The 26,872-nt window shown below is 40.6% G+C and overlaps 1 protein-coding gene across 3 annotated transcripts in view; it reads left to right on the top strand.

Moving 5' to 3' along the window:
- Positions 1 to 24,336, top strand: part of LOC127445254 (protein jagged-1a-like) — a 57,835-nt gene extending 33,499 nt beyond the window's left edge. Inside the window, exons 14-26 of one of the 3 annotated variants that reach the window (XM_051705176.1) lie at positions 3,479 to 3,643; positions 3,982 to 4,095; positions 4,600 to 4,713; positions 5,408 to 5,521; positions 5,608 to 5,724; positions 7,403 to 7,430; positions 7,553 to 7,638; positions 7,807 to 7,920; positions 8,030 to 8,133; positions 10,092 to 10,316; positions 10,462 to 10,593; positions 11,655 to 11,808; positions 16,006 to 24,336. In XM_051705176.1, the coding sequence (XP_051561136.1) occupies positions 3,479 to 3,643; positions 3,982 to 4,095; positions 4,600 to 4,713; positions 5,408 to 5,521; positions 5,608 to 5,724; positions 7,403 to 7,430; positions 7,553 to 7,638; positions 7,807 to 7,920; positions 8,030 to 8,133; positions 10,092 to 10,316; positions 10,462 to 10,593; positions 11,655 to 11,808; positions 16,006 to 16,565 (2,027 nt within the window). In that variant the 3' untranslated portion in view covers positions 16,566 to 24,336. Of the gene's footprint in view, positions 1 to 3,478; positions 3,644 to 3,981; positions 4,096 to 4,599; positions 4,714 to 5,407; positions 5,522 to 5,607; positions 5,725 to 7,402; positions 7,431 to 7,552; positions 7,639 to 7,806; positions 7,921 to 8,023; positions 8,134 to 10,091; positions 10,317 to 10,461; positions 10,594 to 11,654; positions 11,809 to 16,005 lie in introns of all 3 variants that reach the window. The other 2 variants (XM_051705175.1, XM_051705174.1) reach the window with 2 other exon arrangements.
- Positions 24,337 to 26,872: the final 2,536 nt, after the last annotated feature.

The following is a 26,872-nucleotide window of genomic DNA, read 5'->3' as shown; positions in this document are numbered from 1 at the left end:
TGCCCTGGCTTTTTCTACCACCTGCCTCACCTCACTCAGCTTAGGCGGATCTATGTCAAATTCCACTACTGGCTCTACTGGCCATGGTACATATCCAGGGGAGCCAAGTTCCTCTTTTGCCATCACCTGCTTCCCACTCCTCTTTTCTTCCAGCAGGTTTCTGGCAAACTTAAAAGGGTCCTTGATGAATTTCACCCTTTCATGCTCCTTCTTTCTTCTCCGCTGTCATATTCTCTCTGCCCTTCTCAAGACCGCTAATCTAGCCCTCATGCCATCCCACAATACCTTCAAGCCCTCCTTCTCCTGGTCCTCTGCCTTCCTCCAAGCCTTACAAAGCTGCCTCCACTCTTTCACATGCTGAAGTGTCTCCTTCTCTCTTTGACCCATCACTCTGGGACCACTCTTCCTTACTACTGTTTCACCAAATCTACCTATGCATTCTTCATACACAGTATCGCTAAACATATTAAGCTTGGCCTCCACCCTTCCAGTATGGGCGTTCTCCAAGGTGGAGCACAGGTCCTCATCTAGTCTGCTCCATGCATCCTTATCATTAGATCTCAGCCACTTGATTAGCCTCCTTCTCCCTGGTTTCTTCTCATTGTCATTGTAAAAATATTAACTGTAATCATTGATTAGAAGTAGTGGTTGACGATATATCGCCGAGGCCGATAAATCGGCTGATATTCTGATTTTTTTCATTATCGGCATCGGCCAATAAACTTTCCCGTTTGGCCGATTTGTTTCTTGAGGGCACCGAAAATCAGCTGCTTGCATGTGAAGTGATTGAAATGATCAGTCACAGTTCATTTTGTTGTTATGTGCCATCGTGTTACGACAATAATAGACCGGTGTGCAACACAGTCTCATTTAAACGGTCCGCATTTCAAAGCCGCAACACACGCATTTAAGCTCATAATGTTAAAATACTTGCCTGTATCATTCTCCCTCTCTCTCCTCAACAGTTCCCTGTAACTTTTAACTGTCTTGCCTAAGGATAAAAAGGCAAATATTAATTAAACTAATATCATATACCATCTGCAAATATGCGCATATCTCGTTCAAACAGATGTAATATACAAACCTCACAAAACATGAGCAGATCCAGCATTCTGTGGAGCGCTTATTTATTTACCTCTTAAGCACGTATTCTATCAGCCTCTCCTCAGCAGTTCCCTGTCACCTTTAACTTTCTTTTCTAATGATAAAAGGCAAATATCAATAAAACCTCTATTATATACCTTTTGCAAATATGCAGCTATCTCATTAAAACAGATGTAATTCACGAACCTCACAAAAATACAGCTTTTTCTTCCCGTCAAGCGCTCATCTAATATCTTCTAATATCTAATATCGAAGTGCGTATTCTATCAGCCAGAGTCAAAACTTCAGGATCAGGATCAAAAGTTCCTCTGATTCACAAATCATTACAGTCACTCCGTGACAATCCAAGCAGGCGATCCAGGTAATTTAAACTGTCAGGAGATTGCTGCTCGTGCTGGATCCACACGAGTGCGTGAGAGCAACTTCAAAGTAAATGCGTTTCACAGGTAAATGTCTTATTCACTATGCACTGTATGTACAATTGGTTTGATTAGGTATTTTTTGAGAAAACGCGATCGCTAATATGGACATGCCATCCATGGTTGCTGGACTACTGTGAGTACTGTTATTTTATTTTTCCTAATATATTAAAAATTTCTTCATGTGCAAATAAATTATTAAAAGTTGATGACTAAGTCGAAATCATAAGAAACTGCGATCTACCATTCAAAATACAATATTATTTTTTTAGATTCTTTTTTACAAAGTTAAAGTTTTGTGTGAAATTGAGTAAATATAGTGGTAAATAAGAGTTTATTAAATTTTTTAGCAATTTTATGTTTATGTTAGTTACTGTATTAAATTGTGTGAAATATCGGCATTGTATCAGCCTATCTGCCACGCTGCTATCCGGATATCAGCATCGGCCATTAAAAACCCATATCGGTCGACCACTAATTATGAGTATAAAATACCATATATTTGGAGATGTTTTTTTTGTGTGCAAAATATTCAAACTTATACAGATAGATAAGTTTGAGAGTGTAAGGAAACTGACCAGATTAAGTAATTTGCAATATTTTATACAGTAGGAGCGATTCCTGTTACCACGTTAACAGCGACATCTCTAATTGGTGGATATCTCTTCGGGATTATGGGTAGTGTAGTTCTTCACCAGAAATTGTTTAATTAAACACAATTTATTTAATGAAGTTGAAATCACACTGACTTCAGAAGCATTTACCATTTTTTAACACCCTTTGTGGTCATGGTTGGTCTGTCTTGAAATGCTCATATGTTATTGCTAAAACCAATTTCTCCCTATAAAAAATGAAAAGGATTTCTGCTTCTGGAACCCTACTGGTACTCTCTATGTACCATTATTACTAAACACTTGACTAGTTGGTATACTGTCAATGATGGATCTCCATTGCAAATCCATGTTAGTCCTAGACTAGAAGTCTCCTGGTGTCTATGGCTTTATCGAGTGCTAATCGGTGCTCTCAGACTCCAGACCTCGACCCTCATGTGCAGGTTGTAAGATTATCTGGATGGCCACATTCTGAGGTTTTAATGAGCACTCGAAATAGACGTCAAGTCTTTTTTAGTCGTAAGGCTATCCCCTGTCTCAAGGCCTCGGTATGTTTGATGTCATGCCATTGTGTAAGGCGTAGTGTTTAGCGATCGCTAACTCTACTTTATTGGTCTCCATGGGCTGTGTCACCATAGTAACAGCTAGGATATTGTTACATGATGCATTTGCAAGCACAAAGTGAGCTTACCGAGACGGGGAAAACCCTGTGCTAACTTATTCTTAGCATGGTGCTAACTGCTTCTAGCATAGCTTTCAGTAGTCTGGTTTTGTATTTAAACTCCCCAATACAGAGTCATGGAAATGAATAAAAGCTTACAAAGTCATGGAAATGTGATAGTTATGCTCAATTCTAAAATATGTTATCAGCTAGAAATGGCTTTTTTGAATGCAATCTCTTTAAAATTATTTTTAAAAATCATAACAACTGGAAAAGTTATGGAAAGGTCATGGAAATTCATTGTTTATAAGATGTAGGAACTTTCCCTGCTGTAAATTCCAGCTTCTTATGGTAGCTAGCCGGTTTTACATTGTTTCTGGCTGGTCCAAACTGGTCATTTGTGGTCAAAAGCTTGTCCAAGCTAGTCTAGATGGTTGTTTGCCTGGTCTGCCAACCGTTTGACCTGGTTTTAACCTGGTAGACCACTTCGGACCAGCAATAACCAGCTTTCATGTCCCAAAAACCAGGCAGGGTTACCTTTTAAGATGGCATACATTCTATCATTCTGTACGCAAATTTTTGCAGTCGTTCATTTGGTGTCTCGTCTAATCTGCTTAATTTGTGCCAAAATAACTTGGCAGATCTATCTTTATTTAACCCTGTACCTCCTCCCCTTTTCTCAGTGATTGACAGCTGCACGATTGCCCTGGCGTCTAACAGTACTCCAGGTGGCATGCGACTCATCTCCTCTAATGTGTGCGGTCCTCACGGGCGCTGCCGAAGTCACACCGGCGGACATTTTAGCTGTGAATGCCAGGAGGGATTTACCGGAACGTACTGCCATGAGAGTAAGTGCAATGTGCTGTTGATTCGACAACCACTGCACGTTAAATTTCATGACACAGCAAATTTTACTTTTCCAAGTCAACTGTAAATTCATCCAAATGAGTTTTACGGTAGCAGTGACCCATTGGAAAATTTTGTTAATTTATGTGTAGAAAAAACTATTCTGTCAATGGCATAAGAGAACTCAATTTAAATGATTTTGCTTCTTATGTAAATTTATTTTGTTTTAAGGATGGTAGTTAGATATTTTTACTGGAAAGTAAGACAAAAATACAAAAAATTAAAATTTAATTTTTAATTACCACTTTGTCTCACTTTGTATCTCTGTGTTTTCTCTCAGATATCAATGATTGTGAAAGTAGTCCTTGTCGTAATGGCGGTACTTGTATTGATAAAATCAGTGTGTATCAGTGTATCTGTGCTCATGGATGGGAGGGACCCAACTGTGAGACCAGTGAGTACATTTCTCCCTCTTTAAAAAATGAAGGATATTTCATCAATTCAGTTCAAATGGAATTTATTTTATCTGTCACTTAAGGTTGCATTTCAGTGAGGATGCTGCCTTTGAAGGCAACTGCCTACAAGACTCAGATTCCATGTTTTTGGGGGGTGGGGGGTGCATTATGATCTTTAGGGTGGCCAAGTGGTTGTCTCTTCATCCGACCAGGAGGGGGTGTCAGAAGTTTCTGGGGGGCATAAGGAAAATTAAGGGGGGCAACAGTCCCCTCCCAGCCCCCCCTTAGACCCGGCCATGCTGCCTTTGTTGTTAGCAAACAGCAAGGCAGCTCACTGGGTTTTGGAGCAGAGCCATAATTAGTTATACTGACATAATCAGTGATATAATGACACAATGTGAAGAAAAAAAAATGCTACTAATGAAAGGGAAATGATAAAAATGTATTATATTTTCTTAATTGCATTATATGTAGCACTTAAACATTGTTCATTTCCTAAACAGACATTGACGACTGCAGTACGAACCCGTGTCGTGATAGAGGTGTGTGTCGTGATCTGGTGAACGACTTTTACTGCGAGTGCGAAAATGGCTGGAAGGGAAAGACATGTCACTCACGTAAGCACCGCCTCCTCATTTACAAAACATTATCTTTGCTATCTTTCATTGGCCGATATAGCAAAAAAAGTATTTTTAAGACACATTCGATATCTTGTGATTTATGTATTTGCTCTGAAATGGTTTAAAAGGGTGAATTTTTTTTCAATCATAAGCGCCATAATTTTACCCAAACTGCCATTGTAACCTATTACAATTCAGATGTTTAAAATAAAAAGTAAAATACAGTGAAAATCTATTGAAAAATGATCAAGCCATGTTTTCCACAGTTTTTAACTAAATAAATACAAGGATGAATGATGTTCAATAATTTTTTAATACCAATATGTACCAATTTTGTTATATATGGCAGTAATTAACATCAATATTTATCTTATTAAAATATAAATAAAATATTTTATAAAACTTATATTGTATATTTTAACTAAACATTTTAGACACCCGAGAACAACTGAAGAATTGAATGATGATGCAAACAAATCATTGAATCACAGTTTTGAATTGATTGAAATGAACAGTTTAAAGTGATTCACAGGAATTAATTGAACCAACTCTAAAACCGTTTTTCCTAGTGAAATTTAAAGATACAAGAAAATATCAAGTCTAATAACACACTATATATCACAATATATGGGCTACACCTTATTACCAGGGATCCATTTGTCTGACAGCAGATTGATTCTCTTGTTGCTAGGTGAGAGCCAATGTGATGAGGTGACTTGCAACAACAGGGGCACATGTTCTGACGAAGGCGACTCGTTTAAGTGCATGTGTGCCCCGGGATGGGAAGGCACTACCTGTAACGTAGGTGAGCAGCTTAGAACTTGAATTACAATTTCTTTGAGTTAAGCCCTGAATGAGTTATAATAAAATGCTTTGCCCTTAATTCTCTAGCTAAGAACAGCACCTGCCTACCAAACCCTTGTGAAAATGGAGCCACATGTGTCGTGCGAGGAGACAGCTTCACCTGTGTCTGCAAAGAAGGCTGGGAGGGGCTCACCTGCAGCCAGAGTACGGCAAAACTTCCTGTTGCACTTCCTTACTACTTCCTATCTTCTGTCTACTGTTTCCAACTCTCACCCACTTCTTAAGGTTCTCTTCCAAACAATATACAGTACATACTGGATAGTTAATTTAATCTTTTCTTAATTCAGTTGCAGGACCTGATAATGCATTCAGCTACCCATAAGAGTGTAGCTTAACACAGTTGCACCAGGTTTAAATCCATTCCAAATTTTACCCCAAGATCAGTGTAGAAAATATATATATATATATACAGTATAAATATAAATATACTATATATAATATATATATACACCATATACAGTATATAGAATGTGTATATATATATATATATGTATGTATAATATGAAATTCTTTGTTGCATAAAGAAAATAAAGTCTACATTTAGGACCATTAAGATTTTATTGTATTACAACATTATTTTCAGGACACTTAAGCACATTTTACAACCCAATTCAAATTACTGGAATGCATCCGGGCATTTTTCTTTAACTAGTAAAAGTAAACCCATTGTTTTCAATGATGATTCTCATAACTGTAACACAGTCATTTTCTTTACCGTATTAAAGTTAAAAAGATGCTGTTTTACAATGATTTCTTAAAATGAAAACCACTGAAAATGAAAGGCAGTACCCTACCAAGGGTGTTCGACTATGATGTATAAATAATATATTTAAATTATATATATATATATATATATATATATACACAATACCAGTCAAAAGTTTTGAAACACTTATTATAATGTTTTGTTTCACATTTTAGAATAATAGTAAAGTCATCAAAACTATGGAATAACATAAATTGAAATCTGGGAATTATGTTGTGACTAAACAAAATAAATCAAAACTGTGTTATATTTGAGCATCTTCAAATTAGTCACCCTTTGCCTAGAATTTGCAGACATGTACTCTTGACATTTTCTCAACCAACTTCTTGAGGTATCACCCTGGGATGCTTTTTAAACAGTATTGAAGGAGTTCCCATCTATGTTGGGCACTTATTGGCTGCTTTTCTTTATTATTTGGTCCAAGTCATCAATTTTAAAAAAAAATTGTTTTTAATTAAATTTTATTTTTATAATGAAATAAATTAATATGGTGGCACAATTATATTTTTGTCTACAAAACTAATATCAAACATTTAAGCATACGCCTTCAGATCATAAGATCATGAGAAACATTCCAGTCAAGTGTTTCAAAACTTTTGACCGGTAGTGTGTGTATATGTATATATATATATATATATATATATATATATATATATATATATATATATATACATATATATATAAAAAATTTAATTTTTTTTTACATTGCAGTAATGACAATATAATATGCATTGCAATAATGAGAATTGGGGGATAAAATGTGCATAACTGTCATGAAAATAATTTCACTATGTAAAGAATCTTAACAGTCTTCATTTGCTATATGCAAAATATAATTTATATTTGTTTCTTTTGATTTCGGAATAAAATTGGATTTTTTCTTGACAGGCTTCGTGAGAATCTATGTAATACTAGGCGCATAATAGGCAGTCATGCATGTAAATGTGTATATTTCACTTGGCAAGATGAAAAGTATTTTTCATATATGATGGTTTTTGTCGCACATTGTTCTGTAGGCAAATACCACTTAATAACAAGCTCCATTTCATTTGACAGATTCCAATGACTGCAACCCGCAACCATGGTAAGCCGACTCTCAAACAAAATTTGACTTAGAAATACACTTACTTTCTTAAATCTTTGTCAATACTTGAAATGTTGTGACTTTTGACCCCTAATCTCACCATATGTGCTGTCTTTGTGCAGCTACAACAGTGGTACATGTGTTGACGGTGATAACTGGTACCGATGTGAGTGTGCCAGTGGATTCGCAGGGCCGGACTGTCGCATCAGTGAGTGTTCAGTGCATTAGAAATGTTTTGCTCCACAGCTGCATTGCTCAGCTAGGCTACACTGCAACACAAATGACTGATGAATTAACATTAATATAAACAGTCATATGAATACATATGACGGTGATCTTAGAATAATTGTCAAATTGTTTTTGTCTCACCCCACAGACATTAATGAGTGCCAGTCATCGCCCTGTGCATTTGGATCCACATGTGTCGATAAAATTAATGGCTATCGCTGCCTGTGTCCACCCGGCAGAACTGGGCCCAGATGCCAAGAAGGTACATGGCCCAGAATTCCCATTATATATGCTTGCTGTTCATTTCGGATGAATATTACAGTCCTTCCATTATTGAATGTGACTGATTATTATTTGTTTCCCAGTTACAGGACATCCATGTGTGGTCGGAGGTCGGATTGCTGGAGATGGAGCAAAGTGGACGGAAGACTGCAATACCTGTTACTGTTACAAGGGGATTGTGTCCTGTACTAAGGTATGTCTAAGTTCAGTTAACAAGAACTAACAATGAACAATCCTTTTTCAGCATTTTTTAATCTTTGTTCATGTTAAGTTGTATTTTTATTAACTAACATTTACAAAGATTTAAAAATGCAGTAAAAATTATATTGTTCACTGTTAGTTTATGATACCTAATACATTAACGAATGTTAACAAACAGAATCTTATTATAAAGAGTTAACATGAACATTCTGTCATTTTTTATTCACCCTTCATGTCATCCAAAACCCGTATGACTTTCTCTCTGCAGTACATTGCAAATAAACAAAAATAAATTCTTAATGAGTATTTATTTCTTGTTTTCGAATAAAAATAATTAAAAACTAATGCCGTCAATCAATGAAAATTTTTAATCAAATTATTTACATATGCCGATAAATTAATAGAAATAATCACATTTAATCGCATATTAATATTTACTTAAAAAATAAAATAAATAAAGGTAAATTACTAATATAATAATTTATTTATTTTTTTCTCCCCTTTTCTCCCCAATTTGGAATGCCCAGTTCCCAATGCGCTCTAAGTCCTCATGGTAGCGTAGTGACTCGCCTCAATCCAGGTTACGGAGGATGAATCTCAGTTGCCTCCGCGTCTGAGACCGTCATGTGGCTTGTTGAGCACGTTACCGTGGGGACGTAGTGCGTGTGGAGGCCCACACTGTTCTCCGCGGCATCCACGCACAACTCACCACGCACCCCACCGAGAGCGAGAACCACGTTATATCGACCACGAGGAGGTTACTCCATGTGACTCCACCCTCCCTAGCAACTGAGCCAATTTGGTTGCTTAGGAGACCTGGCTGGAGTCACTCAGCACGCCCTGGATTCAAACTCGCGACTCCGGGAGTGGTAGTCAGCGTCAATACTCGCTGAGCTACCCAGGCCCCAGTAATATAATAATTAAAATAATTATAAATATAATAAATATTTTAATTCAGATAATTCAAATACATTACATCATATTGTAGCAACAGACAAGTAAAGCATTTCGACAATACTAAAAGTGTCTTTAAAAGTAAAAAAATAAAAAGCCCTCCCCCCATATCATTGAACATTACCTTATTATTGACCAACTTCACCCTGCTCTATTTTTAAATGTTGGTTTAAGTACTTCGTTTTGTTGTCAGACGGATGTTTTGGAGCACCTCACTTTTTGTTGCGTCACGTCTCACTTTTTTCTCTAGTCATAAGCGCTTAGTTTTAGGATGCTGTGTCAAGTTAAATGTAGTTTGAAACTTTTAAAACTTTTTAAAAAAAGCATCTCAAGACTCTGGCATTCTCTTGTGCTCAGTCCAGCTGTTTTTGAGTGCAAAAGCACATCTGTGGAAGGTTGTTTTGCCTGTTGCTCTCGTTGGTTTGATGACGTGTGTTGACTGTACAGCTGGAGTTGCGCTGAATGCCCCCTACTGTTTCATGGTGGTAGGAAAATTCCTGATCATGGAATTTACGTACAAGTCAGGGTGTAATTGCCGGGCAATCAGGGCATGATTAATTGCGTAAATTTTTTACGCGTTATTTTTCATAAAACTAATCGTAAACTAATGCATTAAATTGAAAGCCCCACTGAAAACCCCTAAAACAAGATACATTTACTTTAGAAGCAAAATTGTTAAAAATATTTTGACTTGTTTTCAGATAGCAATATATCCTTAATATAAGTGCACTATCATATTTTTATCACTTGTTTTTAAAAAATATGCCAGTGCAGTAAGACAAAATACACTGGTTTTCAGCATATATTCTCAGAAATTCTCAAGTCTTAGTATCTCATGTAAATTTATCTTGATTTAAGAATATTTTTAATGGAAAACATTTTAAAAAGACTAATTAAAAATGTCGTTTTTAACAACATCATCGTTCACTTTAATGCACATTTGCAACCCTTATTTAAATTCATTATTTCACACTTACAATTCCTTCTGCTCTTCAGCTTTGGTGTGGCCCTAAACCTTGCCGTATGCTTGGCTCTGGGCGAGGTGACTGTCCACTGGGTCAGCTGTGTTTACCGGTACGTGACGAACAGTGTTTTGTGAAGCCCTGTTCATCACAGGGTGAGTGCTGGTCTACTCACCGCCCTGCCATACAGGCACGGTGCCACCCAGATAGCAACTGTGCCAACGTCACCTTTACTTTTAATAAGGACACTATGCCACAGGTGAGGAGACTCACCTGTCTCAACTCCGCAGTTCTAGCATGTGTAATACACCAGCCCATAAAGTGACATTAAACAATTTTCAAATATCCATTTAGGATGTGATGGGTATATGTGTTGATGTGTATTCTCTTTTTCTCCTGATCAGGGAGTAACAGTGGAGCAGGTGTGTCGTGAGTTGAGGCATCTGTATCTGGCCAAGAACGTTTCGGCTGAGGTTTCCATCTCTGTGAGCTGTCAGCTCTCTTCTACCGCCAATAACGAGATCCATGTGGCTGTTGTAAGTAATCTTTCATGCATATATACACTCGCTGCACAGTAAACGTCCAATGACGTCTGCTGCATTCACTGGGTGTGGTGAAGTAATGTTTTGGGGTTCAGTATAGCACCTATGCATAGATACACTCATACTGTATACACTCTCTGAAAGGCTCTAACCCCATCTTAGTATCTTAATATCAATGTTTTTTTTTAGCATTATCAAGAAAATGCCATGCATTAACTGCTTCAATGCAATAACAGATGTTTGAGTTGTAAAATGCAAAATTGTTTTGGTACACTTTGCAATAAGGTTCCATTGGTTAAAATGAGTTAATGCATTAGATTTCATGAACAAACAATGAACAATATATTTTTACAGCATTTATTAATCTTTGTTAATGTTAGTTAATACAATTTAAATTGTTCATTGTTACTTCATGTTAGTTTATAGTGCTTTAACTAGTGTTAACGTATACAACATTTGATTTTAAAAAAGTATTAGTTTATGTAGAAATTAACATTAAAGGAATATTCCAGGTTCAATACAAGTTAATCTCAATCGACTGCATCTGTGACATAATACTGATTACCACAAAAATTCATTTTGACTTGCTCCTCCTTGCCCCTCCCAAAAATCTGGGTTACAGTGAGGCATTTATAATGGCAGTGAATGGGGACCAATGGAAATGAAGTGCTTCACAGTTCTGCCTTTAAATCCTCAAAACATTGGGCCCCATTCACTTCCATTGTAAGTGCCTCATTGTAACCTTCATTTTTGCTTTTCTTAAACAAAAGGAGGGGCAAGTCAAAATTACATTTTGTGGTAATTACTATTATTCCACAAATGCTGTCGATTGAGATTAACATGTATTGAACTCGGAATATTCCTTTAACCAAGAATTATAAATGCTTTAAAAGTTGTTCATTGTTAGTTCATGTTAACTGATGTAATTTACTCATGTTAACAAATGGAACCTTATTGTAAAGTGTTACCAATGTTTTAAATCAGATTTACTTTTAAGCTGTTTACTGAAACAGATTGCAGTTGAATTGTATTTTAAAGCAAATGTTGTTTTGTAGCATGTAACAGAGGATGGCATACATGGCCGAGTGCCTGTTAAAGAGATCACAGACAGCATCATCGATCTGGTGAGCAAACACAGCGCTAACAGCAGTATCATCGGCTCCATTGCTGAGGTCCATGTGCAGGGCAGACAACCACAGAACCCCAACGGTGAGAAACCACAGGAAGTTGTTAAACAGTAGAGGAAATAGTATTTCACACCGCAGCAGAAACCTCCGTTTCCTGATAGAGGGAACGAGACGTTGTGTCGATGTAGTGACACTAGGGGTCACTCTTGGGAGCCCCAAACATCTCTGCTTTTTGAAAAAAGGCCAAAATAAAGTGGAATAAAAGGAGCTGATATGCAACCACTTATTCAGGTTTTGTGCTGAGGAGCCGAGACAAGGTCCCGGCCATTTCAGCGGGTAGTTCAGCGTTGTGGCAAGAGGGACACAACATCTTGTTCCCTCCATCAGGGAACGGAGGTTGTGAAAGTAACCAGGGCGTTCCCTATCTGTCACTCACTTGACGTTGTGTCGATGTAGTGACACTAGGGGTCCCTATACAAAACGCCACAACTAGCTGAACTGTGTTACGTGGACTGGCGGTGCGAGACGGGCAGACTGCTGTGTGCCTCGTTGTCAGCACACCAGGCCATCACGTAACCTGAGCATAACACATAACACCATTATGAGCGTCGAACGGTCCTTCGGGAACAAGTCGACTGCCCAAAAAATAGGGACAAGCTAGCCCAGCCGTGGCCTGTTTTCCTCTTTTTACTCCCTAAAAAAAGACAGTGGAACTTGTTAACCGACTGGGGCCATAAATGTCTACATCGGGGGTTGTCACTCCCAGGGGAAGACACCGCGGAGACCACACCCCGCCCGGAGTTTGAGTGGAAATACGTCACATGGTCTTACCGAGTCTTGTCGGAAGTGTGTCATGTGGAGAAGTCCCATGGTAGGTCCTACCCGAGGGGGGAGGAGTTTCTACAAACATGGTGACTGGGGGCAGAGGGCCTCTGCCCAAGCAAGACGCAGTTTACCGACAGGGAAACTATTTAGCGGAAGATATCACATGGTGTCACCTACGGGGAACCACCACATGTGGAGCACCTACCTCAGTACAGGGCCTAATTAGCACACGTACTGGGCTGACAGCGAGTTTCTCCGCAAACTCGTCTTCCACAGAGCTAAGGAGGAAAGTCATCCAGGGATCACAACTTGTGAACAGGACTGGGAGTCAAAAGCGCACGTCTTCACCTTATGGGAGGGGCCAGCTGTCCCGGAACTTACCTGTTCGGACCTGACAACACACGGGACGAAACTGGTTCAACCCGGAGATTATAGAACCTCGCAAAGGTGTTGGGTGTTGCCCAGCCCGCTGCTCTGCAGATGTCTGCCAAAGAGGCGCCACTGGTCGGGGCCCAGGAGGCCGCTACACTCCTAGTAGAGTGGGCTCATAGCCCCATGGGGGGCGGCACGTCCTGGGCATGATATGCCATCACGATGGCATCAACGACCCAGTGGGCGATCCTCTGTTTGGAGACAGCGCTTCCTGTCCGCTGTCCACCAAAGCAGACAAAGAGCTGCTCGGAGCTTCTAAAGCTCTGTGTGCGATCCAAATAGATGCGTCAAGCATGCATCGGACACAGCAACGCCAAAGCTAGGTCTGCCTCCTCCTGGGGCAGCGCTTGCAGGTTCACCACCTGATCTCTAAACGGGGTCGTGGGAACCTTGGGCGCATAGCCCGGTCGGGGTCTCAGGATCACGTGAGTGTAACCCGGACCAAACTCCAGGCACGATTCGCTGACAGAGAATGCCTGCAGATCCCCTACCCTCTTGATGGAAGTGAGTGCAGTCAGGAGGGCAATCTTCAAAGAGAGTGCCTTAAGCTCAACTGACTCCAGGGGCTCAAAGGGAGCACCTTGTAGACCCTGAAGGACTACAGAGATGTCACACAAGGACATGATTTCCTCCTAGCGCCTCTTACGAACCTGATGATCAAGTCGTGCTTCCCCAAATACTTACCATACACTGCCTCGTGATGTGCCGAAATGGCAGCTACATACACCTTCAAGGTGGAGGGGGACAGCCACCCCTCCAGCCTCTCCTGCAGGAAGGAAAGCACAGATCCGACTGCGCATCTTTAGGGGTCTTCATGTTGGGAAGAACACCACTTAGCGAACAGACGCCACTTCAAGGCATACAGGCGCCTCGTAGAGGGAGCCCTATCCTGAGTGATTGTGTCTACCATCACGGGTGGTAGGCCACTTATGTCTTCCACATCCCGTCCAAGGGCCAGACATAGAGATTCCAGAGGTCTGGTCGCGGGTGCCAGTGGCACCATAGGCCTTAGCCATCAGAGACAACATAAACCTACAGGCCCTGGATGGGAGCTTCGGGCACCCGTGCCAGGTGGTGGCGCTCTGCGGGTACAAGTGCACCACGACTTATCCACCTGGGGAATCACCGAATACCCCTTGGCCACCCCACCATCGAGGGTAGTGAGAGCGTGGGAGCTGAAAGATCGGGACCGGGTAGTAAAAGGTGCTCCCCACGATCTTGTCAGCTCCTCATGCACTTCCGGGAAGAAAGGAACCGGGGCGGGGCATGGCCGTGAGCGGCGCTCTGGGCCCAGGAACCAGTCATCGAGCTGTGAGGGTTCAGGGGAGAGTGGAGGGTAGCCCGACGCTCACGGCTGCCCAGGAAAGCACGTCCGTCATCTCCACGTCGGCCTGAGACTGGGTGACCACGCCTGAAGGGGGAAGCCCAGCCGAAGCCTCCGTGTCAGAGTGGACGAGCCCGCTCTCCGATGCTGCGCTCGATAACTCATCGTCTTCACGGGCCCCGAATAAGAGGTCGAATTCGCCCTGAGACAAGCCAGCGGTCTCATCCGAGAGCCCGACCGGGGCAAGCAAGCGTGCTGAGGAATGGGAGGCGAGTGAATGACAGATAGGGAACTCTATTAGGTCCTTTTTAGAAAGGGTATCAGTTCATTTTCAGTTCAGTTTCAGTTCATTCACACTATTGTTTTTTGTTTTGTTTTTTGCAACCTGGACCTATACAATATTACATTAATAATAATATGAAAACTGAAGGATTACCTTTGAATTTCTTTGTATTTGACAATAAAAATTAATCGTGTCATCTACACAGACACAGAATAAGCTTCTCATCTTCTGTCATTAATGAACATTTTGAATGACAAACATGTCAAAATAAAGTAAACCCTTTATTTTCCTTTATTACAAGTTAAACTCAGATGACAGCTTTTGTGGCATAATATCCATTACCACAAAAATTAATTTTGACTCGACCCTCCTTTTCTCTAAAAAAAGCAAAAATCTCGGTTCCAGTGAGGCACTTACAATGGAAGTGAATGGGGCCAATTTTTTAACATTAAAATACTCACTTTTTCAAAAGTGTAGCCACAAGACATATGTGTTAACATGATTTTAGTGTGATAAAATAGCTTACTAACCTTTTCTGTGTAAAATTATAGCCAATTTTAAAACTGTGTTTCCATGGGGGGCCTGGGTAGCTCAGTGAGTATTGATGCTGACTACCACCCCTGGAGTCGCGAGCTCAAATCCAGGGCGTGCTGAGTGACTCCAGCCAGGTAGCTCTCGGTGGGGCGCGTGGTGAGTTGTGCGTGGATGCCGCGGTGGATGGCGTGAAGCCTCCACATGCGCTATGTCTCCGTGGTAACGCGCTCAACAAGCCACGTGATAAGATGTGCAGATTGACGGTCTCAGACGTAGAGGCAACTGAGATTCGTCTTCCGCCACCCGGATTGTGGCAAGTCACTACGCCACCACGAGGACCTAGAGGGCATTGGGAATTGGGCATACCAAATTGGGGAGAAAAGGGGAGAAATAAAAAATCTGTGTTGCCATGACGATGTCAACAAACCTTAAAATGACTGTAAAAATTACAATTTGAACAACTTTACAGCTCAAATAATACATGAGTTTTAACAGAAGAATTAATGTAAGGGCTTTTATAAAATTATAAACTCCCTCTAAACCCTCCAAAAATTGGCCACATTCACTTCCATTGTAAGTGTCTCACTGTAACCTCAATTTTTGCTTTTTTTAAAGAAAAGGAGGGATGAGTCAAAAATGTTTTTTTGGGTAATCAACATTATGCTACAAATGCTGTTGATTGATAATAACATGCATTGAACCCATTTAGAATGTGCATTCACAAGTACAAAAACACCCTTTGTTGAAGTTTATTAATGAATGATGAATAAATGAAATTGATAAATGAATTGCTCTTTTTGTGAAACCAAAGAAGGGATCTCAAATTTGGCCTGCTTGTTTATTATTAATTAGTTTTCAATTGTTCTATCTTTGTCGTTCAGTAGACTACTTGGTGCCACTGCTGGTTTCCATAGTGACCGCAGTCTGGGTTTTGGCCCTGGCGTCGGTGTTCCTGTGGTGCGTGCGGCATCGACGCAAGCAAAGCTCCGGCCCTATGCGGATCAACCCTGTCGTGCCATTTTCCATGGGAACCACAGAGGAGAGCACAGTAAACAATGCTCGTGAGCACCTCAATCAGATAAAGAATCACATTGAGAAGAACATGTCTAATGGCAGCCTGCCTGGGAAAGAGCAACACTGCGACGACAAGAACACAATCAACACCAAAATCAGGACGCATTTCTCGGAATCCACCAGACTAGTGGACGAGGATTCTGATTCCAACAAGCGACTACAAAAGGCACGATTTCCACGTCAGTCCGCCTACATGCTGGTAGACCGCGACGACAGGCTAAGCTCCAATGGCACGGACGTAAAAAATACACACTGGATGAACAAACGAGACAACAGAGACCTGGAGTCGCAGCAAAGGCTCCCAGATTCACAGCACAGAGACCTGGAGAAACAACACAGCTTGCACAAAATGGAGTATATCGCATAGCAGCTAATCGCGAGGAGTGGTTGGTATGGTAACAATCGCGACTGACGTTACTGCCGCAGAACGTCATGAAAGGTCAAAGGATAGCGAAGGTGGACTGTATTTGTTTTGATGTTGGCCCTACGTCCCGGTGCAGTGCGCCACAGACTGGTTGGTTTGAATTTATGTGCGTCAGTGTCAGAAGAATTTGACTTCTTGAAGTCATCTCCTGTGCAGAAACACAAAATGAGAACGAGAACGTAACTGGCCAAAAGCCACTTAATTGGGTGAATCTCAGAAAAATACTGTATGTCTAGATTAGAATTCACTCCAATATTCGAAATAAAAAAAATTTAAAAAAAATATTTTGCTTAAAGACAATAAAGCCTATTTTTGTATATTTTTGCATTGGGACATTATTTTGACGTTATTTCCACAACAATTCGCCACTTTGAGTGTTTTTTGTAATTTCCATTATTCTCAATGGTAATTCTCATTAGGTTTTCATTACTGTAATACATCTTACATTAAAAAAAACTGGTATTAATTCAACAACTAATACCATGATGTATAAAAATATTTAAATAATAAATCATAATTAATTTCACATTAGGTAATGAGAATGACATTTTTATGCATTATCGGAATTGTCCTAAACATAGGCTTAATTTTTTCTTTTGGTTTTGGGGTAAAATATATGACTTAGGCATTTTCTTGACAGAGATTCACCCTATTTGTTTTACTGAACTGCATGTGCAAACTGTATTAGCACATGCTATTTCTTTAGTCATTTGTTTATTCTGTAGAACTTGCACCACAGATAGCAAAAACTCTTGTGAATCAGTTCCAAAAAATTTATTCTTGAAGATTGTATTGAACTCCCATTTATTGGGTTCACGACTGGATTCTGTTTCCCCGCTTTTGCCAGCAGTTCATTTTTATTTATTCTGTTCTTATTCTATTCATTTTCTACACTCTTTTTATGAATGAATTCAAGGCAGACAGGTCATGCTTAGAAGTATTGTTGCTGTCTCTGAAGAAATTAACTGCCAATGTAGATTGAGGTCGATGTTGTATAAATCATTTTGTACGTATTTTTGAATTAATCATTGTGTATATTTGATTTTTAACTTAATAAACAAGAGCCTAGCATTTTTGTTTTTATTTATATACATTGTTTAGGTTTGAAAATGTGCCCTTTATATTTTTGGATGAAGATATCATCTTGTATTTCCTTAATGCCAAAAGAATAGTTTATTTTTAAAAAATAGTATGTTTTTATTTGTGTCTGGATCTGAAATACAATGTGCAATCTATGTTTCAAAAATGCCTGCATGGCTTGTTTTTGTAATGTCCTGAGATGTAGACTAGATAGAGGTTTTCTGTCTTGATTTGATACACAATTTGCCCGTTCAGAACCATTTCTACACTTAAACAAACTTTGTAGTTTTCTGATTAAACAGTATTCAAATCAAATGTAACCAAACAGCCTAAAGGGAACAAACAGTAATGTTTGCCTGTACAGTTACATGAAATATGAAGAAAACAGAACTGAATGTGATAAAAGAGACAAAATGATAGCAAAATAATTTTTATTTTAAAGCAGTTTACATTACAGTTGGACTGTAATGTTCTGCTGCAATCTTTGTGTTACTACTGCCATGTCTTCCTGTTCTTTGTTGAGTTTGTTGAAAATTGTGTTTTTCTTTTGTTATTCAAAAAAAAAAAAACACTTCTAAAGCAGATGTTTTCCTGGGGTTTTGTCAAATCATTCTCAATTTTGTGCAGTTATTTACATTTGGATCCCTTAAATCAAATACAATTTTACTTCAATGTTTTGAATTTAAGAATTTGATTTTTCTTTTTAACATTCCAGTTCCCTGTCGATTCAGTTCACTCAAAATTGCCGTAAGCACTATGGGGAAGACCTTCTAGACGACCTTGTTGAAACCCTTATACAATCATGCCAATCCTCTGATTGGCAATGTTGTCTGAGCCCCCCTTCAGGTATGCAGTTGGCCTATATAAGCGGGCACTCAGTCACCATTTCTTCAGAACTTTCTTCCTCTTGGAACCCTTTCTGTTCTGTCGGCAATATACACTTAAACTACTATACACTTGGAACTTCTTAGCGAGACGCGGACAGGACGACTCGTTGCCTGTGCTCGGTGCCTGCACTGAGAGGCTTTCAGCTTCCCTGTGTTCCACTGAAGAGTTCTCCGTATCGCCATCGAAGACGCTCTTGGTGAACAGGTTCTTCGCTTCAGATGCTCGTCGTTGATCAACGCGGCGCTTCAGTGAAGACTCCTACCTACTTCCCACAGCGTTCTGCCTGGAGTTACTGTATCCTTTTTTTATATACAATATTAACTAAAAGAGCCGCTTGTGTGATACGCGTCTTTTTAAAGATGTCGTTCCGCAAGTTTTTCCTATGTGAACAGCACATCCTGCTGCCTGATGAGCACGAGAGCTGTGTTCACTGTATGGGCTGCGCCCACGCACAAGCAGCACTCATGTAGACAGACTGCCCTCACTGCGAGGGCATGAATCTCCGGACATTGTGCTCTAGGATCAACCTCGTTCTGAGGGAAGATCCAGCCTCTCATGCCCTCCCACCTGCCTCTTCTGTGTTAAGTCCCAAGGGACCACATGAGGAGGCATGGCGGGGCAATGAGGATGACCTGGAAGAATTAGGGGAGGATCTCGTGCTGGCGCAAGCCCTGCAAGCCCCCGAACTACCGATCCAATGTCCTCGCATGTGCAAAATGCACGTGATGAGCTCTGGCCCTCTATTGGAGTGCACTGCCTCATTATGTTTGGTGGCTCTGACGTTGGGGATGATGCTGTGTCACTCGCAGCTTCAGGCGAGTGGTTCACAGAGGATGTTGCCGCCTCTTCCCCCAGCAAGGGTGAAGAACGTGTACCCTTCGTGTCCTTGCGAGGGCAGTTGAAGGGCTCGGTCTTGATTGGTCCCTTCCAGAAAAACCAGAAAAGTCTCGTCTGGATGAATAGTTTTTGCAAACCAGCCGCCGTCAACAGACCGCGGTCCGGAGGAACGCACCAATATTCCCTGAGGTCCATGCGGAGCTCACAAAGACCTGGTGTGCGCCTTATTCTTCGTGCATTCAGGTCGGAAGTGCTGCCATTCTCACTAATGTGGACCACGCCAATGAAAAAGGCTACTCAAAGCTTTCCCCAGTGGAACAGGTGGTTGCAGCTTATTGACGTCCGCACTGGCTGGAAGAGCTTATACAGCAGCGGGCCAAGCTGGTTCAGCATTCCACAGCATGTCGGTGCTCCAGGTTTTTCAAGCTAACCTCCTTAAACAAATTAATGAACAAGACTCCGACACAGAGCTGTTCAAAGAGCTCCGCACCGCTACAGATTTGGTGCTGCAAGTCACAAAATCTACCGCTCAGGCCATCAGCAAAACGATGAGCAACCTGGTGGTTCTGGATCAGCATATTTGGCTAACTCTAATGGAGATGCGTGATGCAGAGGAAGCCGCCCTTCTCGACACCCCAGTGTCGTACAACAGTCTCTTTGGCAACGCCATAGAAGGCTTTTAGGAGTGCTACATCGCGGTGCAAAAGCGGTCTAAAGCGATGAAACACTTTCTGCCAAAGAGAAGCAGCACTTCCCCTTTCCCAGCACGATCTAATTCCCGTCAGTGCCTGGCAAAGAATCCATCTCTTGCTGCCCCAACACAGCCGAAAGCTAATACTAAGCCGTTAGTGAAGCCACGCAAACCATGGCCCAGGTGTAAGCACCCGCCGTCTCAGTGCGAAAAACTCCGGCCAGGCAACAGAAACGTTCCTGACATGCCAAGCCCTGTGAAGAGGAGCCCAGAGCTTGCTGTTATTCATGGACCAGAGCCGAAGAAGGCTCGATTCGAGGTGCAAAGTGTTTCTCCCCTCTTCCCCAATACTGTTCATCGGGAACAGGGCATTGTTCAAAATGTTGCTTCTGTGTGTATTTCTTAAACAGAGATTGTTCTCACAAAAGATAAAAAAGCACCCGTTGTACAAACACGGGAGGCTCACACATTCTCCGAAAAAGGGCCATTTCCTCTTTGTGAATCATGCACCCCACACATTATGCTCAATATCTTCCCTATGGTGAGCGGCACTCTATCTCCTATAGCGAGCAAATCAATAAGCCCACTGTCCTACTGCGCGAATGCGTGGCGAACCCTCATGGGCGTGTCAAACTGGGATTTAAAAACGATCGAGCATAGTTATACAGTTCAGTTTGTATGCTGGCCACCTCGCTTGTTAAGCACAGAGATTCGCAGTCTCCTCGCAAAAAACGAGATAGAGACTGTCCCAGACTGCGGCACACACAGCGGGATTTACAGCCGTTATTTTCCAAAGAAGGACGCCAGGCTTCGGCCCATTCTAGATCTAAGACGCTTGAATCGCGTGCTTGTGAAGCACAGTGAAGCACAGTTCATCGGTGATGAACACCATTTTACAGGCTAGAGCACCGTCCACGAGACGCCTCTATGCACTAAAATGGTGTGTGTTTGCAAGTTGGTGCTCTTCACGTGGTAAAGACCCGGTGAATTGTGAATTTATTAACGGCCTTTAGGGCTCAGGTGGTTCGTTTGCAAGCCTTCTTTCCCCCACCATTTAATTCAGATGAAGAGCAATCTATGCATATGTTATGCCCAGTGAGGGCATTGCATACATATGTTGAGCGCACCCGTCAGTTCAGGCTGTCAGATCAGCTCTTTATTTGTTATGGAGGATGAACAAAAGGAATGTCCGTCTACAAACAAAGGCTCTCCCACTGGATCGTTGATGTGATCACCCTCACTTATGAATCACAGTGTGAAAATTGCCCTATTGGTGTCAAAGCGCATTCAACCAGAGGAATGGCCTCTTCATGGGTGTGGATTCTGTATAGAGTGCTTCTTACATACAAGCAGATAAGCCCAAACCCTTATTACAGGCAGGCTACCAACTATAATCAACACAGAAACCTAATTATATGCTGTTGAACTACCCCTTTAAAAGTCATACGTACTCCCATAAGAGATAAACCTACTTTTCCAACCATGTTGTGAGAGGGTTAATAAACCATACTGTGTATATCTATATGGTTCATATAGATCCCAGACTACATTCATTTCCATCTGGCATCTGCCATGTGAGACTATTCATATACAATTTTATAGGACTTATAAGTCATCGGCCTGTTGCCTGTGACTGCTTATGAAAATTTCTGTTTAGTGTTAGAACTCTGGGAGTGTAATGTCACGTAGTGCAGCGTGATGGGATACCATTCTCCATAGTGCTTACGGCAATGTCGAGTGAACTGAATCGATAGGAAACGTCTCCGGTTACACATGTAACCTCGGTTCCCTGAGATGAAGGGAACGAGACATGCCAAAGCTGGGCACACTACTACAGAGTTTCATACGAGTGACTCACTCTTGTCCCTCAGCCAGAAAATTCTGAAGAAATGGTGACTAAGTGCCCGCTTATATAGGCCAACTGTGCCTGTAAGGGCGGGGCTTAGACACCACTGCCAATCAAAGGATTGGCGTGATTGTATAAGGGTTTCAACAAGGTCATCTAGAAGGACTTCCCCATAGTGCTTACGACAATGTATAGTTCACGTCACCTCAGGTTAATACTGAGGTTACATGTGTAAACGAGACGTTTTCTGTGTATTTTTGTGTCATTGAAAAGTGATTTTTCTTAAAATATTTGTATGAAGCAAACTCATTGGTGTGAATCACAGTCTTAAACTTGTTGATTATTCAAAAAACATGGCCCCCACCATCACAGAAAACCTGGAAATATAATCGAATTTTAAAATGTCTTGGAAATTTCTTAATTGAATATATATTTCTAGTTGTGCACTGTTCTAAATTTTATATATATATATATATACACTACCATTCAAAAATTTTGAAACACTTGACTGAATCTTAAAAATCTTTTGATCTGAAGGCGTATGCTTAAATGTTTGAAATTAGTTTTGTAGACAAAAATATAATTGTGCCACCATATTAATTTATTTAATTACAAAAATAAAATGTTATTTAAAAAAAAAAAGTTTTTGAAATGGATGACTTGGACTGAATTATTAAGAAAAGCAGCAACTAAGTGCCCAGCATATAGATGAGAACTCCTTCAATACTGTTTAAAAAGCATCCCAGGGTGATACCTCAAGAAGTTGGTTGAGAAAATGTCAAGAGTACATGTCTGCAAATTCTAGGCAAAGTGTGGCCACTATGAAGATGCTAAAATATAACACAGTTTTGAATTATTTTTGATTTTTTTTTTGTCACAACATAATTCCCATATTTCCATTTCTATTATTCCATAGTTGTGATGAATTTACTTTCACATTTTATTCTAAAATTTGAAAAAAATAAAGAATGAGTAAGTGACCCTAAACTTTTGAACAGTAGTGTAAGTATTCAGACCCTTTGATATGACACATGAAATTTAGCTCAGGTGCATCCCATTTCTCTGGATCATCTTTGAGATGTTTCTACACTTTGATTGGAGTTCACCTGTGGCAAATTCAACTGATTGGACATGATTTGGAAAGGCACGGGCACTGTCAATATAAGGTCTCACAGCTGAAAATGCATATCAGAGCAAAAACCAAGCCATGAGGTCAAAGGAACTGCCTGCAGAGCTCAGAGACAGGATTGTGTCGAGGCACAGATGTGGGGAAGGCTACCAAAAAATTTTTTTTTTTTTAATTCGGCTGCATTGAAGGTTCCCAAGAGCACAGTGGCCTCCATAATTCTTAAATGAAAGAAGTTTGGAACAACCAGGACTCTTCCTAGAGCTGGCCGCCCCCCAGCAATCAGGGGAGAAGGGCCTTGGTAAGAGAGGTGACCAAGAACCCAATGGTCATGCTGGTTGAGCTCCAGAGGTCATGTGTGGAGTTGGGAGAAACATGCAGAAGGACAACCATCACTGCAACACTCCACGAATCTGAGCTTTATGGCAGAGTGGCCAGACAGAAGCCTCTCCTCAGTGCAAGACACATGAAAGCCTGCTTAGAATTTGCAAAAAAGCACCTAAAGGACTCTCAGACTGTGAGAAACAAGATTCTCTGGTCTGATGAAGCGAAGATTGAACTGTTTGGCCTCAATTCCAAGCATCTTGTCTGGAGGAAACCAGGCACTGCTCATCACCTGCATAATACCATCCCAACGGTGAAGCATGGTGGTGGTAGCATCATGCTGTGAGGGTGTTTTTCAGCGGCAGGGACTGGGGGACTGCTCAGGGTTGAAGGAAAGCTGAGCGCAGCAAAATACAGAGATATACTTAATGAAAACCTGGTCCAGAGCACTCAGGACCTCAGACTGGGATGAAGGTTCACCTTCCAACAGGACAATGACCCTAAACACACAGCCAAGATAATGCAAGAGTGGCTTAGGGACAACTCTGTGAATGTCCTTGAGTGGCCCAGACAAAGCCCGGACTTGAACCCAATCAAACATCTCTGGAGAGACCTGAAAATGGCTGTCCACCGATGGTCCCCATCCAACCTGACAAAGCTTAAGAGGATCTGCAGAGAAGAATGGCATAAAATCCCCAAATCCAGGTGCGCAAAGCTTGTTGCATCATACACAAAAAGACTTGAGGCTGTAATCGCTGCCAAAGGGGCTTCAATTAAGTACTGAAATAAGGGTCTGAATACTTATGTCAATGTGATATTTCAGTTAACAAAAATCTGTTTTTTGCTTTGTCATTGTGGGGTATGGAGTGTAGATTGACGTGATTTTTTCTTTTTTTTTTTTTTAACCATTTTAACATAAAGTTGCAACATAATAAAATATGAAAAATGATTAATGCACTGTATGTATATTTGTGTGTGTGTGTGTGTGTGTGTGTGTGTGTGTACCCAAAAAATACAATTCTGTCATAATTTACTCACTCTCATATCATTCCAAACACGTATGAATTTCCTTCTTATGTGAAACACCAAAGCAAAAGTTAAGCAGAATGTCCGAGCTGCTTTCTTCCATTCCATGAAAGTGGATGGTAAATAGAAGCTGTCAAGCTCCAAAAAGACAAAAAAGCACCAGAAAAAAACATAATAAAAGTAGTCCATACAATATGTGTGATATGTTCTAAGTCTTCTGAAGCCATACTATAGCTTTGTGTGAAGATAAGACTGAAATTTTAATCATTATTCACTGAAAATCTTGCCTGACACCATTCACTTTCATTCTATGGAAAAGAACAGCTTGGATATTCTGCTATAAATGATTCATTTGAGTGTAGAATTTTCATTTTTGGGTGAACTGTCAGTTAAAATGTATCAAAAACGTATCCATACAAACTGCATTTGATCTCCTGTGTATTTCTGTCAATCTTGTGTATGTTTTCTGTGTTTACACAAAATTACATTTCAGACCCAGGGTCTGAACGCAGGTCTGATGTGATGGACACAGCGTAACTGGTCGCAACAGGGTCCACATTGTGTGTGTCTAGACATTCAGCTGAGTGCGGCGGGATGGGCGACCATGTGAGAGAGGTTATGAAAGCCCTTCACACACACTGTCTCTCTCCTGTTCTGGGAAAGTGGCAGATACACTCAAATAAACGGCATGAGATGCATTCGCTCAACATGTTTGCAAAGGTATCGCACAAAGAGCATCTTCTTCTAGACCTACACTAGATAAAAAGATATTATACAACTTGATAAAACCAATAAATATTCAAAATGATAAATAAATAAATATACTGTTCAAATAGTAGTATGGTAGTTGTATGGTAGTATGCTAATTCAAACACAGCCTTTGATTTTATGGGCCGGGCAAAGGAAAGGTCTCTGTTATAATGTGAAACTTGACATAGCTGCTTGTTTCAACATTAATGACTTCTTCACATTAACAAATTTGTCATGGTAACCAGACTCAGTTTTCCCTTTAAAACAACACAACAGCATTTTCAGCTGCCTGGGCTGAGGTGATGTAGCATGAGCTTCCAAAAGGAGTTTAATGTCATTTTTTTCTAAGAGAGTATTACAGTGATTTAGAAATTGATCTGTGTGTGTGTTATTATTGTAAGAAGAGTATTTACAGAGCAGGACATTTGTACATTTAATGCTAGGAGATGCTTATACTCAAATTTAGCCTCAAAAACATTAGCTTTGTACCAAGTGAGCTTCTAAGGCAGCATCATGGAACCTCATAAGTGACTGATTTGAAATGTTGTACATAGGCAGCAACTCAGTGCATCACACAAATAACTTGCACGCACAGGATGATTTTTATTCTAAAAGAAGTTAGCATGTTGCTAAGCTAATGAAGGATACGTGTAATGTTGCCTTAGAATTCCATCAAAAGAAAGTATCTTAGGAGGCAACATTATTATGCTGTCTAACTTTTGGAACAGGCGTGTTGGGATTGCGACTTTGAAACCTTAAAATGCTGCCTATGCAGGCAGCTTGATACTGCAATCGAGCCCTTCGACACTTAAAGTATCATTAAACATAATGTAGTTCAATCTAATTCAGAATGAACTCAGTTTTACACAATATTTATGTGTCCTATGTATTTTTGTGCTAATCAAGAGTTTCTGGCTTGGAAACATCTGACAGTGGTATCATAAATTGTGCTTCTCTGGCTCTGGCTTCTCTCCTGCACATTTTCAGGCTGGTCCAGTTAATGCACATTCGTGTTTTCAAATTCATCCCAAAGTATAGTAGTTTTTATATATACACTTGCGTATTAGTACAGCTGAGCGCTCTAGCCTGTCAAAGTATTCTCCACTGGACCATGTACGCATGGAATATGCATGGCGATGTCTGGATTCGAAAAGCTGATTGGCTCTTTTACCTGTAAGATGGAACTTCCTTTTCTATATACAACACATTGACTGTTTCAGTTTCTCCCATTCTTTGGGCTATTCTCTGCTAACAGTCAGTGCTTTTGGTACTTGCATTATTTAACAATGCACAGGTCTCTCTCAGACACAGTGACTTGGTAGACCACACACACACACACACACACACACACACACACAGAGAGAGATGCATACAACGTGAGGAGCAGGGGCAGAAACATTTTCCTAGTCCAACCGCACCTTGAGCAGATCGCATTTACTGTATTGATCCAAAACTTTGTTCCGCACCATGACTCAGCCTGTGTGTGTGTGTACAGGTTTCACTATATTTGTGAGTGCCACATTTTTTAAAATGTCCTCACTAATATAGAGAAACTTGTTGAAAACCCAATAGTAAGGACATTTTAGGTGGTCCTCACTAGTAAAAAAAGGCTCATAAATCAGCCAAATCTGGTTTAGCTTTAAATCTACTGATGTGCACAGGTTTCTGGGAGGGTTAGTTTA

The sequence above is a fragment of the Myxocyprinus asiaticus genome, chromosome 8 (assembly GCF_019703515.2).
Source record: "Myxocyprinus asiaticus isolate MX2 ecotype Aquarium Trade chromosome 8, UBuf_Myxa_2, whole genome shotgun sequence".
In the NCBI taxonomy this organism is placed as follows: domain Eukaryota; kingdom Metazoa; phylum Chordata; class Actinopteri; order Cypriniformes; family Catostomidae; genus Myxocyprinus; species Myxocyprinus asiaticus.
Note: the sequence above shows the minus strand (reverse complement) of the source record. Positions and strands in the feature narration are given on the sequence as shown.